The sequence below is a fragment of the Saxophila tyrrhenica genome (genome assembly GCF_035928015.1).
Source record: "Saxophila tyrrhenica strain CCFEE 5935 chromosome Unknown scaffold_10, whole genome shotgun sequence".
Lineage (NCBI taxonomy): Eukaryota > Fungi > Ascomycota > Dothideomycetes > Mycosphaerellales > Extremaceae > Saxophila > Saxophila tyrrhenica.
The window spans coordinates 925,099-938,284 of record NW_027041742.1 but is presented as its reverse complement, the minus strand read 5'-3'; the positions used below and the strand labels follow the sequence as shown (position 1 = coordinate 938,284).

Here is a 13,186-nt window from a genome sequence, read left to right as displayed (position 1 = left end):
GAGAGAAAGGATGCGGATATGTGAAGTCTGGCGCATTCAAGTGCCCAGCTTCGAGATTTGAAGTCGAGACGTTGATGGTCTGTGCGCACAGAGAATACATATATTCTTGACTCGAACAACGCTCATTCATTCTTTCATCCACTGATACAAGCTACTTCGCCTTCTCGAACGCCTCATCAACAAAATCAGCCAACTCCCCAATCGTATCAACTTTCACCTGATACCCAAACCGCTCCTGCGATCCCTCCACCTCCCCACCCATGAACCCCTTCCTATCAACCCACACACTCTGAATCTCCATCTTGCTTGCCGGACCATGATCATGCAGCAGACTCTGCGCCATATGCACCAGCTCGCCCTTCTCGACACCGAAGTCTTGCTTCACATGCTCCAGCAAGTAATGAAAGTTCTTTAGGTCAGGCTTATAACTCCCAATATCCTCAGCCGTATAGACAGCATCGAAGTTTACGCCCTTCAAACTCGTCGCCCTCGCTTTGTCAAAAGACTTGTGATCGATATTCGACAGCGGGATCAACTTAAACCGCCTCCCAAGCCGCTGCATCGCCGCCACCGTGTCCGGGAAAGCTGGGTACTCACCGATACTAGATCCGTACTGCTTGCATGCCTGCTCGACTTGGTCCTGTGTCAATTGACCGTTTTCCACGACCTTCAAATCGCGAGCGTAGCGGCGCAGGCCTTCGGCGATGATCTCGGATTGCGGCATAGTCGGCAACTCCTTCTGCACGGGGAGGTCGTAGGATTCGATGTCCAGCATGAGTTGTTTGTGGGAGTCTGGGAGGTAGGGGCCTAGGGCGGTGGCGCGGGCGGTTTGGGCTATGCCGTTTTCCCAGTCGATGAGGGTCTGGGAGGTGTTGGTGTTAGTGGTGGTTCTAGGATGGTTTGTTGAGAGAGGGAGACTTACGCCATAGACATCGAAGGATATGGCTTTGACTTTTGTCCAAGGGATGGAGGAGGTCATGTTTGTTGATGTTCGAACGCAAGTGTCGATCTTCGTTGAATTGGAATATTGTTCTTGTTTAACTGCAATGAAACAGACTGATTTCGTCAAGTTGCAGTCGACATATATACTCTTTCACGGACTCGTGATTCCGCCCTTCTACAATTACTGGTCCGACATCATTGGCCAAAGATCAGTGTATTGGGGAAGGCAAAGGATGGCAATGGAAGTATATCGACGAAATAGGTTTACACAGGGCGGGGATTCTAGAACTAGAAGCTCGACTGTGCACTTGTGGATCAGCGTTCGCTGGTCGAACCAACAATGCAATTAAGCCGATGAAGAGCGGAAGACACCAACCAACCTGTGAAGAGTCGAAAGGAGAATCAAGCAAGGAAGTATAGATCTCTTACCAGTTGAAGGAGGAGTCGGGGGCAGAGAATGACTCAAAAGCTTAGTCGGTACAGACACCCTGCGGCGACGTGTGTACCTAGGTTTCCAACGTTCGTTGAGGAGACTTCAGAATATGCTGCCATGTCACTGCTACACATGACCGGCAGCAAGTGCGCTGGAGATGACCTCAAGATAACGAGGTCCAGTTCTACAGCATCCGCCGATCAGTTTTGCTTTAGCGTCCTCCCATTTGAGTGCTTGCTTCACAATGTCAGCATTCGACTCTCTACCGAGCCACTTGTGGTTCTCAGCATCCCAGGTCTCTCCGGAGTTGGGATAGCACACCAGAGGCAGATTCGTGAGGGGTCTCATGTGCTCGAGTGCGCCTTGAGCGAGGTCCGAAGGGATGCAATTCACGCCAGCGGCCACAACTTGGTTGGCATGTCGCTCCAGATGTTTCAGCAGATCTTCCAGTCGGGTACCATCGCTGAGATGTTTGGCATCCTTCAACGTGCAGCTCACCCATCCGATTGCTGTGGGGAATTCGTCGCTCAGAAGCTCCAGTATCGCCTGAATCTCTTCGAACTTGGGCATAGTCTCAACGGCGAGTAGATCAGCGCCAGCGTCCACAAGAGCTGCGATTCGGGGCCGGTGGAACGCTTTGAACTCCTCCCCCGTCCTCTCGTAGTCGCCACGATACTCTGACCCATCCGCTAGGTAAGCACCAAGTGGCCCTACGCTTCCAGCCACAAGTAGCCTTCGTTCGATGCCTTGACCGTATGCTTCGTAACGAGCTTGCTGCGCGAGCTTGACGCTGTCTTTGATCAAGTTGGCTGCCTCGTCATCATTCATGTTGAAATGCTCCTTGAGGCCTCGTGGAGAAGCCTGATAGGAAGCAGTGATGGCGATGTCAGCCCCGGCAACATAGTAGTTCAGGTGAACCTCCTGGATGGCCTTTGGCCTGTCACGAAGAACAATGCCTGACCAGAGAGGATGATCAAGGTTGTGGCCGCGGGCCTCGAGTTCGGTGGCCAATGCGCCATCAATGATCAGGGTGCCCATGGCCGCTAAGAGTGTTCTGAAGTCCTCCATCATGGTGGGCCTCGTGGACGGTATCCCGCAGATTGAGTGCTTGTCGTGTTCAGATGCTGGGTGATTCGGCCAGAGATCGTCTCATCTTGAAGACGCTACAGTAAATGATCCATACATTGGAATGTTGTCCCGTCGTGAATGTTGATATTCAGTGTTGGTGTTGCCAGAGACATGATGGGAACGAATGCACGTGGAAGTGTGGTATACCTGCCAGCACGGACCTCAGTCCCGCTCAAGCAACCAGCAACCACCAAGGCCTCCAACATAACTCTTCTGCAACCCGACCACAACCCGGGGACTCAGTAAATTGAATAGCGCCCCGGTCTCGCCGCAGCGTTGAGTAGCTGTTGCGCCCATCGAGTCGCCAAAGCACAGCATGTCGCTCTTCTCCTTCTCGACACCAGTCGACATCGACATCGTCCTCGAAGATGTCGACAACCGGCCCACGGTTGATGTAAAGCTGGACAAGAACAAGCGGGAGAAATGCCTGCTATACCTGGATGGGGAGACCGTAAAAGGCTCGGTGACCATCCGACCGAAGGATGGGAAGCGGTTAGAGCACACTGGTATCAAGGTGCAGTTCGTGGGAACGATAGGTACGACTAGCAATGCCCTTCTTTCGGCGCATCCAGGCTGATCATTATGTTACAGAAATGTTTTTCGATCGCAACACGCACCACGAATTCCTCTCCCTCCAGACTGAACTCGCCAGCCCCGGCGAACTCCAACACCCCGTCACCCTTCCCTTCGCCTTCAAGAACGTGGAGAAGCAATACGAGTCCTACCATGGCATCAACGTCAAGCTACGCTACTTCCTCCGTGTCACCGTAAGCCGGCGAATGCAGGACGTTGTGCGGGAGAAGGATCTATGGGTCTACAGCTACAGACAACCACCGGAGAGCAACAGCGTGATCAAAATGGATGTTGGAATTGAGGATTGCTTGCACATTGAGTTCGAGTACTCCAAGAGCAAGTACCACCTGAAAGATGTCATTGTAGGGCGGATATACTTCCTGCTCGTCCGGCTGAAGATACGGCATATGGAGCTTTCGATCATCCGGAGAGAGACGGCGGGTGTGCCGCCAAACCAGTACAACGAGTCGGAGACGCTTGTGCGGTTCGAGATCATGGACGGATCACCGAGCAGAGGGGAGACTATACCTATCCGGCTGTTCTTGGGTGGGTTCGATCTTACGCCGACGTTCCGGGATGTGAACAAGAAGTTCAGCACGCGGTACTACCTTAGTCTGGTGCTTATCGATGAGGATGCGAGACGGTACTTCAAGCAGTCGGAGATTGTGCTGTTCAGACAGGCGCCGGAGAACTCGGCACTGGCGCAGCAGCAGGCCAAGGAGATTCAGGCGAGCTAGAAGGGACTGAAAAGAGTGGTCGTCGGGACGACTCAGAAGACGACGCGCCATAGGTTTTTGGAGAGTGCACCAGCAAGGCTACGATCGAACCGAGCGACTGCAATGGAGACTGAGTATATCGACCTAATCTGCAGAGGTAAGCCTTGCGGACTGCAGTGAGCGCTTACGACCAAGCCAGCGCCAGAGGGAAAGTGAAGGCACGATCGGACAGCAGCCATGAAGAAGTATTACGGTCGCCAGGAACTAGCCACGAAGATGCAATACCAGATTGAGGTGCAAGATCACGAATGTATGAACCGGTTCTACACCATTACCAAGACTCGTAGGAGTTGCTACCGTACAGTCCAAAAAAACCAATAATCGCTTCCTCACTTCATCTCCCCATCCCTCCGCGCGCCTTGCGAGACGACGCTATTAGGCGGTGTGGTGAACCCGACCCACAGCCAGATACAGATCGCCACATACTCCATCAACAGTGCCATGAGCGCGAACAGAACAGCTGACCCAAACACAGGACTCCAATGACCAGTCGCCCAGTCATGCTGCGCGTACTCCAGAATCCCATATAGATTCCTCACAATCAGGAACGGAGCCGTTGCGAGCCCGCCCATGAGGATCTTCCGGCTGCTTGGGATCAAGCTCGATCTCAAGGTCCAGAAGTACAGCTCCATCGCGATGAGCGCGATCAGTATCGCGGCAAAAACAACATAGCCCGCCAACGCAAGCGTGCGGCCGAGGGTTGGCTGGTCACTGGAGATGCCTCCGCCAGCAGCTAGCAGGCCACCGGCTGGTATGAAGCCGATGCGGAGGAGTTTGACCATGAGGTGGAGTCTGGGGACCTGGGAGAAGTTGTCTTGTAGGCTGTCCGCAAATTCATTAGCCAACAGCAAGACGATAAGGCGTGTGAGGGAGAAGAACGTACATCGTCCGAACGAAACCGAGCTCGTTGACAATCAACGGTATCGCTCCAACGTTCAGCAGTACGATTGTGGTGATGATTAAGGCGAGGTTGAAGGACCTGTCGAGTTCGAGGGCGATGATGCAGGCGCCGCCTACTACTCGCACTGCGTCCTGATCAGCTCTTACGTTGGGTCTTCTGGGAGAAGATGAAGGACTCACTCAACGACAGCGGAACCATAGGCCACCATACCATGCGTGGGCGGTGGTGCCAATTGCGGTACATCAGGTATATGGTTAGTGGGAAGATGGGAGCGTAGAAGACGACTTGCGCGATTCCTAGGGAGAGATGTGGCTTCATTGTCGCGTTCGTTGTCGTTCAAGTACTGTGCTGTGTGTCCGAAGAACTAATGTGTTGTCGCAAGACGTCTCATCGGTCTTATATCCCTCCCCGTCACCATGCCATTGTAGAAGCCTAATCTGCTCACTCCAATTCTCTGCGAAAATGAAGCCATACCGGGGGACAATAGACGTAGAACAGCTTTGCTTGTTTGAGAGCGTGTTTCGCTCGCTAAATGCCAGCTGCAATGCCTCCCGAAGCGGACGCAATGCGCGAGTCGACTGGCGAATGACTGCGCTCGGAAGGACGGCAGGGAGGTACATCTCGACATGTCTAGGAGCTTCAAGGCTGAAAGGTTGGCAAGTCTGTGGACTTCTTCCATGCCTTGTTAGGTCTAGTATGGAACTGGTACACTACATGTCCAAGTATCCGAGCAGCAGATACACAGCCAACGCAGCTGTCCTCATAAGAAATGGGTATCACAAACAAGCACTCATCCCTCCCTCCTTTACCCTCACCCTCACCCATCTCACCCCTGCAACTCATACCTCGTCTTCGCCAAACTAACGTCCTCCGGCATCCCCACCTTCCTCTCCGCCACCAACTCCGCAACCTCCCTCTCCGCATCCAACTCCACCGCCGGCGTATCGCCCTGCAATTCCACCGTCCCCTTAGCCGGCGGCGGCGCCACCTTCGCATCACAACTCTCATAACCAGCCACCGCATCCTTCAAATCCTGCACTTCGCTCGACAGCGAGGATTCCGCGAGCGTGCTGGTATCGTCGTCGTCGGGGTCATGGCCGATTTTTATCCCCTTGATTTCCATGGGCAGGTCGACATCTTCCATCAGCTTGTCCTTGTATTCGGTGAACATGTCTTCGAGGCCGTGGGTGATTTTGTCGATCTTGTAGCTGGCGGCCATGTTGCGGCGGGGGACGAGGCGTTTGACGCGGTGGTGGACGTGTTGGGAGTAGCTGTTCTGATTGTCAGTAATGCTCCTTTGGTGCGAGTTCCAGAGATAACCAACCCTCTCAACTTGTATATCCGTGCTGCGGAGTTGACGTCTTTCTCATTCGGCTGTCCGCTGGCCCTGAACGTAACCTCCTTGAACGACCGCGCGAGCACCAAGATGAGATCGCAGCCCGTGATCAAGAACAACCTGCAAATGATAGGTACCACATAAGTCGTATTGATCGCACCAGTGACCGCCCACGCTGGTATGCCCGCCGCAAAGACCGTCCCAGTAACTCCAATGACCTGGAAAGTATCCGCCAGCGCCAGCGCCACGTTCGAGCCAAGATTATTCCAGACATTCGCCTTCAGCGCGTCCACAGCAGCTGTAGCAGAGACAGAAGGCAGACCGAAGCAATTAATGATAGCCGTTGTAAGATTCCTGACCGCGACGTTCTTATTGATCGTGGAGCCACCCGAGACGAAAGCAGTACCCGTCGTGGACCGGAGCAGTTTCTTGTACCGTCGCATCAGATCACTCAACGCCAGCTCGACTTTTAGGTCGATGCGGGAGACTTGTGCGCGGATGTAGAGGAGGCGTCTAGAACACACGAAGATGAGAACATTAGCAGTAGTCCGGAGATCGGAGGTGCTTACCATGGAAGACGAGCTTACATCTTGTCGGTTCCGAAGCAGCGGGAGGTGGCTTTGCTGAGTTCTTTAATTGATTCCTCGTCGTCTGTGCGAGGATGGTGAGCAGGTTGCAGGGAGGACAGCCGTCTGCTGAAAGGATACTCACCTTGCGATATCGCCACACAAGCATCCAGCCGCCCACCAGGAACCGTCTGCATCTCATTTCGTATCGTCTCTACCCGCTCTTGAAGCTGCTGCTCCGCGTACTCTTCGCAAGCTTCTTCGTCGAACCGCAGTCCTTCCTTCTTCATCGCTTTCCGCCGCGCGCTGAATTGAATGTCGACGAAGTCATCCTTCTTTGTCGCAACGACCACAATCGGCGTCTCGTGAGCGTATTGCGATACCGCTAGAAACAGCTTCTCTGTCGCCGTCTGAAGCGTTCGAGGGCTGTTGATATCGATGCAGAACCTGGCAACGGTCAGCAATCATGGCTGGTACTGCCGTGTTAGGGACTTACCAAATGACGTGCAACCGATCCATGACATCGACAGCATTTGACTTCTCCTTCAAGAAAGACTCAATCGCTTGAAACTCCTCATCCGCACCTGCTTCAAAACCTCCAGAGTCGTGCAGAATCAAATCTGGTCTGCCTTCGAACCTTATCTCCTCTCGCACGTCGTGTATACCTCGTGTTCTGTTTGAGCTGGTCGTCACGCTGACGCCGAACGTCTTGTTGATTAGTGTCGATTTGCCCACGCCAGTATTACCGCACACCAAGACACGAATGGCTCCCGGGTTCGGCGAGTCATCGAGAACATCTTCTTGCCAGTACTCGTTGACCATGCCGCTCTTGTCAACCCCAAGCATCCTCTCCCTCCAATTCTCGAGGTACCGCTGAACCTTAACCTCCTTATTCTCCATCGCCACGCTGATGTTCTCGTCTACAAGCAGATATACCGACGGATGGACGATAGTGCCTTGTGGTGCCCAGTCGCAAAATCCACGCAGCGTTCCATTACCATCGAAAGATTCTCTGGCCTTCTTCTGCCGGATGGAACCAAAGCGCGTGCCTAGCTTGACGCCGTAGTCCTCGTCTTGGTTCTGCGGGAAATCATGCATGTCGCGAAGATCCTCCATGGTAGTCACGACGCCGTTCGCACTAGTGTGGACCCAGATCGCGTCGTCATGGCCAGCTTTGCCGGCTTTTGGGAAGACAGCAGCGAGTGGGTCGTGGAGGCCGGTCGCTTCGCCCATCCCGCCGTCAAAGCGAGTGAGGAATAGCCCGCACTGTCTGGCTTCGAACAGCATCCATTGTAAGGGATAGAGGGCAAGACCAGCTTTCTTCAAGGTCCCGCCCATGTCGTTGTGAGTGCCGATGAAATGCGCTTGAACGAAACTTCGGCCTTTGTCCTTCAATGCAGTCCGGTAGAAGTCGTCTGGAAAGGCGTACTCGGGTGCTAGTGCTTTCCTGTCTTCGTGAAGTGCTACGGCGTGCCGCATATGCTGGATGGAGGCATTGAAAGAGACGTCCCAAGGAGAGTTGTCGGAGCCAGCTTTGATGGTGTCGAAGGCGCCCACGAACTGTATCCGTGGAGGCGATCTTGTATGTACAGACGTGGTTGTTGACACCTGAGCCACAGATTAGAGCATGCTGCCATGAAGTACAGCGATCTACTTACCGGACTCAAAGCCAGACTCGCGGTACTCCCGCCCTTGTCAGCCTCCTTAACGAGCTTCTTGAAGTCCCTGGCAAATTCCGGCTCACCAGCCGAAGCAATAGCCCCATACCCATGAAGCAGCCCAGCTACCGCCCGAACAACGTACGCGCCCCTGCTGAAGCCGAAGAGCCACACCTCATCTCTGCTGCCGTTAAGTCGAGAACAGCTCTCATAGACTTCCTGGATCTGCTTCTGGTAGACCTGACCTCCTAGTAAGCGGTCCTTGGAGAAAGTGTCGTCCGCTGCGCCAACACCAGGAATGAAGAGTACGTGCTGGTTGAAAGCCTGTCCATACGCATTACTTTTGCAGTTCCCGCGCGCGATGCTGGCGTTGATGCGCTGGATGTTCGTTAAGCTGGGCTTGTTCTTATTACCTCCTGAGGAGGTATTTTGCTCTCCGTCCACGCAGACGATCAGTCGTGTAGGCAAGGCGTCGGCCATTTCGCGCGCCGAAGAAACGAGTGTGTTAAGATGTGAGAGAGGGAATGTCGAACTCTTCAATCAACTCATACCATTCCCGTGGAGGCCATGGGATCATAGATATCGCAATATACAGTACTTACGCCCGACAAGGAGCTGAGCTGCCGTGCTGCGGTCCTGTTCAGCGCACTCTCGCAGACCATGCCTATTGGAGCATGCCGATCAATCCACCGCAGCGTAAATATCTTGCTAGGCTCGTCGATCGCTTTCGCATCCTCGCACTCCTCGCAGCGGCTGCGGCATCATGCCAGCCTAAATGGTCCAGCGATCCCACGGCCGGGAATGTGAGACCAACTTAGAGTCGCCGAAGTGCAGGCCAAAGAATGGCGATGTTGTCTGCCGCTGGCACGAAAGCAGCCACCAACACGACCGGGGACGAGATGAGATGGAAGCTTGCTCGTTCCTGGCACGTGATCGTTGAGTTTAGACCGAGTTTAACCGCCTAGAACCTCGGGTTTACCAGAAAGTCAACACTGGCATTTACAACTGCAAGCACTCGCGCAACAATGTAGTTCGAAATACTCCCTTTGCCCTTTTCATTCGCGTGTAAGCAATAGACATACAATGGCGTCAGCAAAGACCGCCTTCTCTCGAGCGTTCCGCTTCCAATCGAATCAACATCTCATTCCACGGTCGATATACCGTCCAAACATCCGACATCTCCACGCATCCCGCCATCTAGACATCGTCAAACCCTTCCTCCTAGCAGACATAGGCGAAGGGATCACCGAATGCCAGCTAATTCAATGGTTCGTGCAACCGGGCGCAAGGGTCGAGCAGTTCGACAAGATATGCGAGGTCCAGTCCGACAAGGCCTCGGTGGAGATCACCAGTCCGTTCGACGGGGTGATAAAGAAGCTGCATTATGACCCGGATGATATGGCGATTACGGGCAAGCCGTTGGTGGATATTGATATTGAGGGGGAGATTAGTGAGGCGGATGCGCAGAAGTTGGCTGATGGTGGGGAGGAGGGGTCGTCTGAAGGTGGGAAGGAGGGAGGGGAAGAGCCGGATGCGAAGGAGGGGGTTGCTCAAGAGCAGGTGGAGCAGAATTCGACGGCAGAGGATCCTGCAAGACCGCCTCCGCCTTCTTCAAGTACAACGGAGGCTCAGCGGCCGAAGGGCCCGCACGCATCGCTTGCGACGCCTGCTGTTCGACGGATAACCAAGGAGCATGGACTGAACGTCGCAGACATACAGGGGACTGGAAAGGATGGAAGAGTGCTGAAGGAGGACGTTGATCGGCATGTGGCTGGGGGAGGACAGCAGCAGACACAAACATCAAAGCAACCAACCGCACCCTCAGCACCTGCCCCAGCGCCGTCCGCTCCAAGAGAAGACCGCAAGGTCCAGCTGTCGAACGTGCAGTCGCAGATGTTCAAGACCATGACCAAGGCGTTGAACATCCCGCATTTCCTGTACTCGACAACAGCAGACATGGGAGCAGTGACCAGCATACGTCAGAAGCTGAACGCAAGAGCACAGAGCCCGGACCAGAAGATCACACATTTGGCCTTCATTATGAAAGCCGTCAGTCTGGCGTTACAACACCACCCATTGCTCAATTCGAGCTTCAACGCCAGCGATCCGAAGAAACCCGAGCTCACCTACAAAGGAGCGCACAACTTCGGCATAGCCATTGACGCGCCTTCTGGCCTTCTGGTACCTGTTGTCAAGAACGTACAAGATCTCAGCATCGCAGAAATCGCAGCGGCCATGCGACAGCTCTCCGAGAAAGCCAGGAACAACAAGCTTGCACCAGGTGACTTCAGCGGTGCCACTTTCACCGTCTCGAACATCGGCTCTGTTGGAGGAGGCGTGGTCGCACCAGTCATATCCGAGCCTCAAGTGGCCATCTTGGGCGTCGGACGGAGCAAGATCGTTCCAGCGTTCAACGAGAACGACGAATTGATCAAGAAGGAGGAGCTGGTGTTTAGCTGGAGCGCCGACCACCGCATTGTCGATGGCGCAGAGTGTGCGAGATGTGCTGAGAAGGTGAAGGGCTATCTTGAAGATCCTGGATCGCTGTTGGTAGGACTGCGGTAACCATCGCCCGCAGCCGTCAGTACGCGAAACGCGACGTTCCCCGACAGCGACAGCGATATCGCTGCACGCCCTGTCTGTCAGTTCCAGACCTTCAGTTCGGCCTAGCAGATTCTCACGCGGCTCAGTCGAGGAAGTTTTTGGTCGCAGGCTGAAGATGCCGACTTCGGAAGGGCAGAGCGAAAGTGCCCCACCAAAATACCAATCCCAGAAGGCCGAAGATAGCCGCCAGCATTGAGAGCTTCGAGACATTTATGGGAGCTCCCTTGCGTGCTGAGAGTACTGAGGTCAAGTACAAGGACTCACAATGGCCTCTACAACTCTCCGACCTTGCTCAACAGTCCTTCGACAACACTCAAAAGCGTTTGCTTCTTCACCATCCACCATAATAGGCCCGCGAGCCTCACAACAGACGGCAACCATGGCCAACCTTGCAACGTTCCGTATACCGGAGGTCAAGAATGAGCCTAATGTATGTATGAGATGGCTGTCAGCAAGAGCTACTGTTAATGAAAACACAGGTAGCATACGAGAAGGGCTCCGAAGCCCGTCAAAAGCTGTCCGAAGCAATGCAATCCTACAAGTCCAAAGCACCTCAAGACATACCGATCGTGGTCGCCGGCAAACAGACAAAGACACAAAAGATCACACACCAACCCTACCCAGCCAACCACAAAGACTCGCTCGCAGCATGGTCGAGTGCATCCTCCGACGACGTCTCCAACGCCATCGAGTCAGCCCTTGCAGCGAAGCCAGCATGGGAGAACCTCAGCTTTGCCGACCGAGCAGCAGTCTTCTTGAAGGCTGCTGACCTGATCAGTGGGAAGTACCGCTACGAGCTGAACGCACTTACCATGCTTGGGCAAGGCAAGAATGCTACACAGGCAGAGATTGATGCCGCGGCAGAGACGTGCGATTTCCTGCGGTTTGGCGTCCAGTACGCGCAAGAGATGTATACACACCAGCCAGTACACAATGCTCCCGGCATCTGGAACAGGCTGGAATATCGGCCGTTGGAGGGATTTGTGTATGCCATTTCACCATTCAACTTCACGGCTATTGCTGGCAATCTGCCTGCTGCACCGGCATTGATGGGCAACGTGGTTGTGTGGAAACCTTCCCCGTCTGCGATGGCGTCCAATTGGCTGCTGTACAACATCTTCCTCGAAGCTGGCCTACCTCCGAACGTCATCCAGTTCGTTCCCGGTGACCCTGTTGAGGTGACACAGGCCGCTCTGGCACATAAACAATTCGCGGCACTCCACTACACTGGCTCAACCGCCGTCTTCCGAGACCTGTACAAGCAGATTGCGGTCAACGCTGCTGAAGGCAAATACCGCGGCTACCCGCGCGTCGTCGGCGAGACTGGCGGGAAAAACTACCATGTTGTTCACAAGAGCGCCGACGTCGAGAACGTCGTCATGAACACCGTCCGCGGCGCCTTCGAATACCAAGGCCAGAAGTGCAGCGCAACAAGCCGAGGATACTTCCCCAAGAGCCTCTGGAACCAAATCAAACCCCGCCTCGTCGAAGAGACCAAGAAACTCAAGGTCGGCTCACCCGAACAGTTCGACAACTTCATCGGCCCCGTCATCCACCAGCAAAGCTTCAACAAACTCTTCAAAGTCATCGACGACGCCAAAAACGACTCCGAACTCGAATGCATCGTCGGCGGCTCCTACGACGGCAGCGAAGGCTTCTACATCCACCCTACCATCTACGTCACCACCAACCCGCACCACGAACTCATGAGCCGCGAGCTCTTCGGCCCCGTCATGACTATCTACGTCTACGACGACGCGCCCGCGCAAGCCTTCGCGGACATCTGCAAGACGTGCGACGAGACGTCCGACTACGCGCTCACCGGCGCCGTGTTCGCGCAGGACCGGGAAGCGCTGCGTTTTGCGGAGGAGGCGCTGAGGAACTCGGCGGGGAACTTCTATCTCAACTGCAAGTCTACTGGTTCCGTTGTGGGACAGCAGCCTTTTGGTGGCGCGAGGGCGAGCGGGACGAACGATAAGGCGGGTTCGGCGAATTTGCTGTCGCGGTTTGTGTCGATGCGGGCGATTAAGGAGGATTTCGTGGGGTTGAGGGAGGTGTTGTATCCGAGTAATGTTGTCTAGTAAAAGTTGGGATTTGTCGTGAGGATGGGATGGGTTGCATTAAGCATTGGCGCTGAGGGTGATAGCGTGTATAGGACAGCACTTGGTATACTCCTGCATTCACTTTCAACAGCTTTTCGCTGCAAATACCGAGTTTCGGCATCGGCAATGGCACCAGTGAATGCCGAGTCCCAAATCACTTTTTCCAA

The 13,186-nt window shown here is 54.3% G+C and overlaps 7 protein-coding genes across 7 annotated transcripts; 3 read left to right on the top strand and 4 right to left on the bottom strand.

The window, feature by feature from the left end:
• Positions 1–151: 151 nt before the first annotated feature.
• LTR77_006912 (uncharacterized protein) lies at positions 152–979 on the bottom strand (the record flags this gene model as incomplete). Its single annotated transcript, XM_064804152.1, has 2 exons — positions 152–862; positions 923–979. The coding sequence occupies 2 exons, from the start codon at positions 977–979 to the stop codon at positions 152–154; spliced, it is 768 nt and encodes a 255-aa protein (XP_064657953.1).
• A 522-nt stretch (positions 980–1,501) lies between these two features.
• Positions 1,502–2,446, bottom strand: SAM4 (AdoMet-homocysteine methyltransferase; the record flags this gene model as incomplete). The annotated part of the gene is made up of 1 exon (XM_064804151.1): positions 1,502–2,446. The coding sequence occupies one exon, from the start codon at positions 2,444–2,446 to the stop codon at positions 1,502–1,504; it is 945 nt and encodes a 314-aa protein (XP_064657952.1).
• A 373-nt stretch (positions 2,447–2,819) lies between these two features.
• vps26 (Vacuolar protein sorting-associated protein 26) lies at positions 2,820–3,813 on the top strand (the record flags this gene model as incomplete). Its single annotated transcript, XM_064804150.1, has 2 exons — positions 2,820–3,039; positions 3,095–3,813. 2 exons carry the CDS (start codon positions 2,820–2,822, stop codon positions 3,811–3,813), a joined length of 939 nt encoding a protein of 312 aa, XP_064657951.1.
• Positions 3,814–4,181: 368 nt separating this feature from the next.
• On the bottom strand, positions 4,182–5,071 carry LTR77_006909 (uncharacterized protein; the record flags this gene model as incomplete). Its single annotated transcript, XM_064804149.1, has 3 exons — positions 4,182–4,674; positions 4,736–4,877; positions 4,933–5,071. 3 exons carry the CDS (start codon positions 5,069–5,071, stop codon positions 4,182–4,184), a joined length of 774 nt encoding a protein of 257 aa, XP_064657950.1.
• Positions 5,072–5,579: 508 nt separating this feature from the next.
• LTR77_006908 (uncharacterized protein) lies at positions 5,580–8,793 on the bottom strand (the record flags this gene model as incomplete). Its single annotated transcript, XM_064804148.1, has 6 exons — positions 5,580–6,024; positions 6,078–6,602; positions 6,677–6,740; positions 6,801–7,102; positions 7,152–8,263; positions 8,314–8,793. The coding sequence occupies 6 exons, from the start codon at positions 8,791–8,793 to the stop codon at positions 5,580–5,582; spliced, it is 2,928 nt and encodes a 975-aa protein (XP_064657949.1).
• Positions 8,794–9,396: 603 nt separating this feature from the next.
• Positions 9,397–11,113, top strand: LTR77_006907 (uncharacterized protein; the record flags this gene model as incomplete). Its single annotated transcript, XM_064804147.1, has 2 exons — positions 9,397–10,863; positions 10,892–11,113. The coding sequence occupies 2 exons, from the start codon at positions 9,397–9,399 to the stop codon at positions 11,111–11,113; spliced, it is 1,689 nt and encodes a 562-aa protein (XP_064657948.1).
• Positions 11,114–11,296: 183 nt separating this feature from the next.
• PUT2 (1-pyrroline-5-carboxylate dehydrogenase) lies at positions 11,297–12,998 on the top strand (the record flags this gene model as incomplete). Its single annotated transcript, XM_064804146.1, has 2 exons — positions 11,297–11,347; positions 11,397–12,998. The coding sequence occupies 2 exons, from the start codon at positions 11,297–11,299 to the stop codon at positions 12,996–12,998; spliced, it is 1,653 nt and encodes a 550-aa protein (XP_064657947.1).
• Between the last annotated feature and the right edge of the window lie 188 nt (positions 12,999–13,186).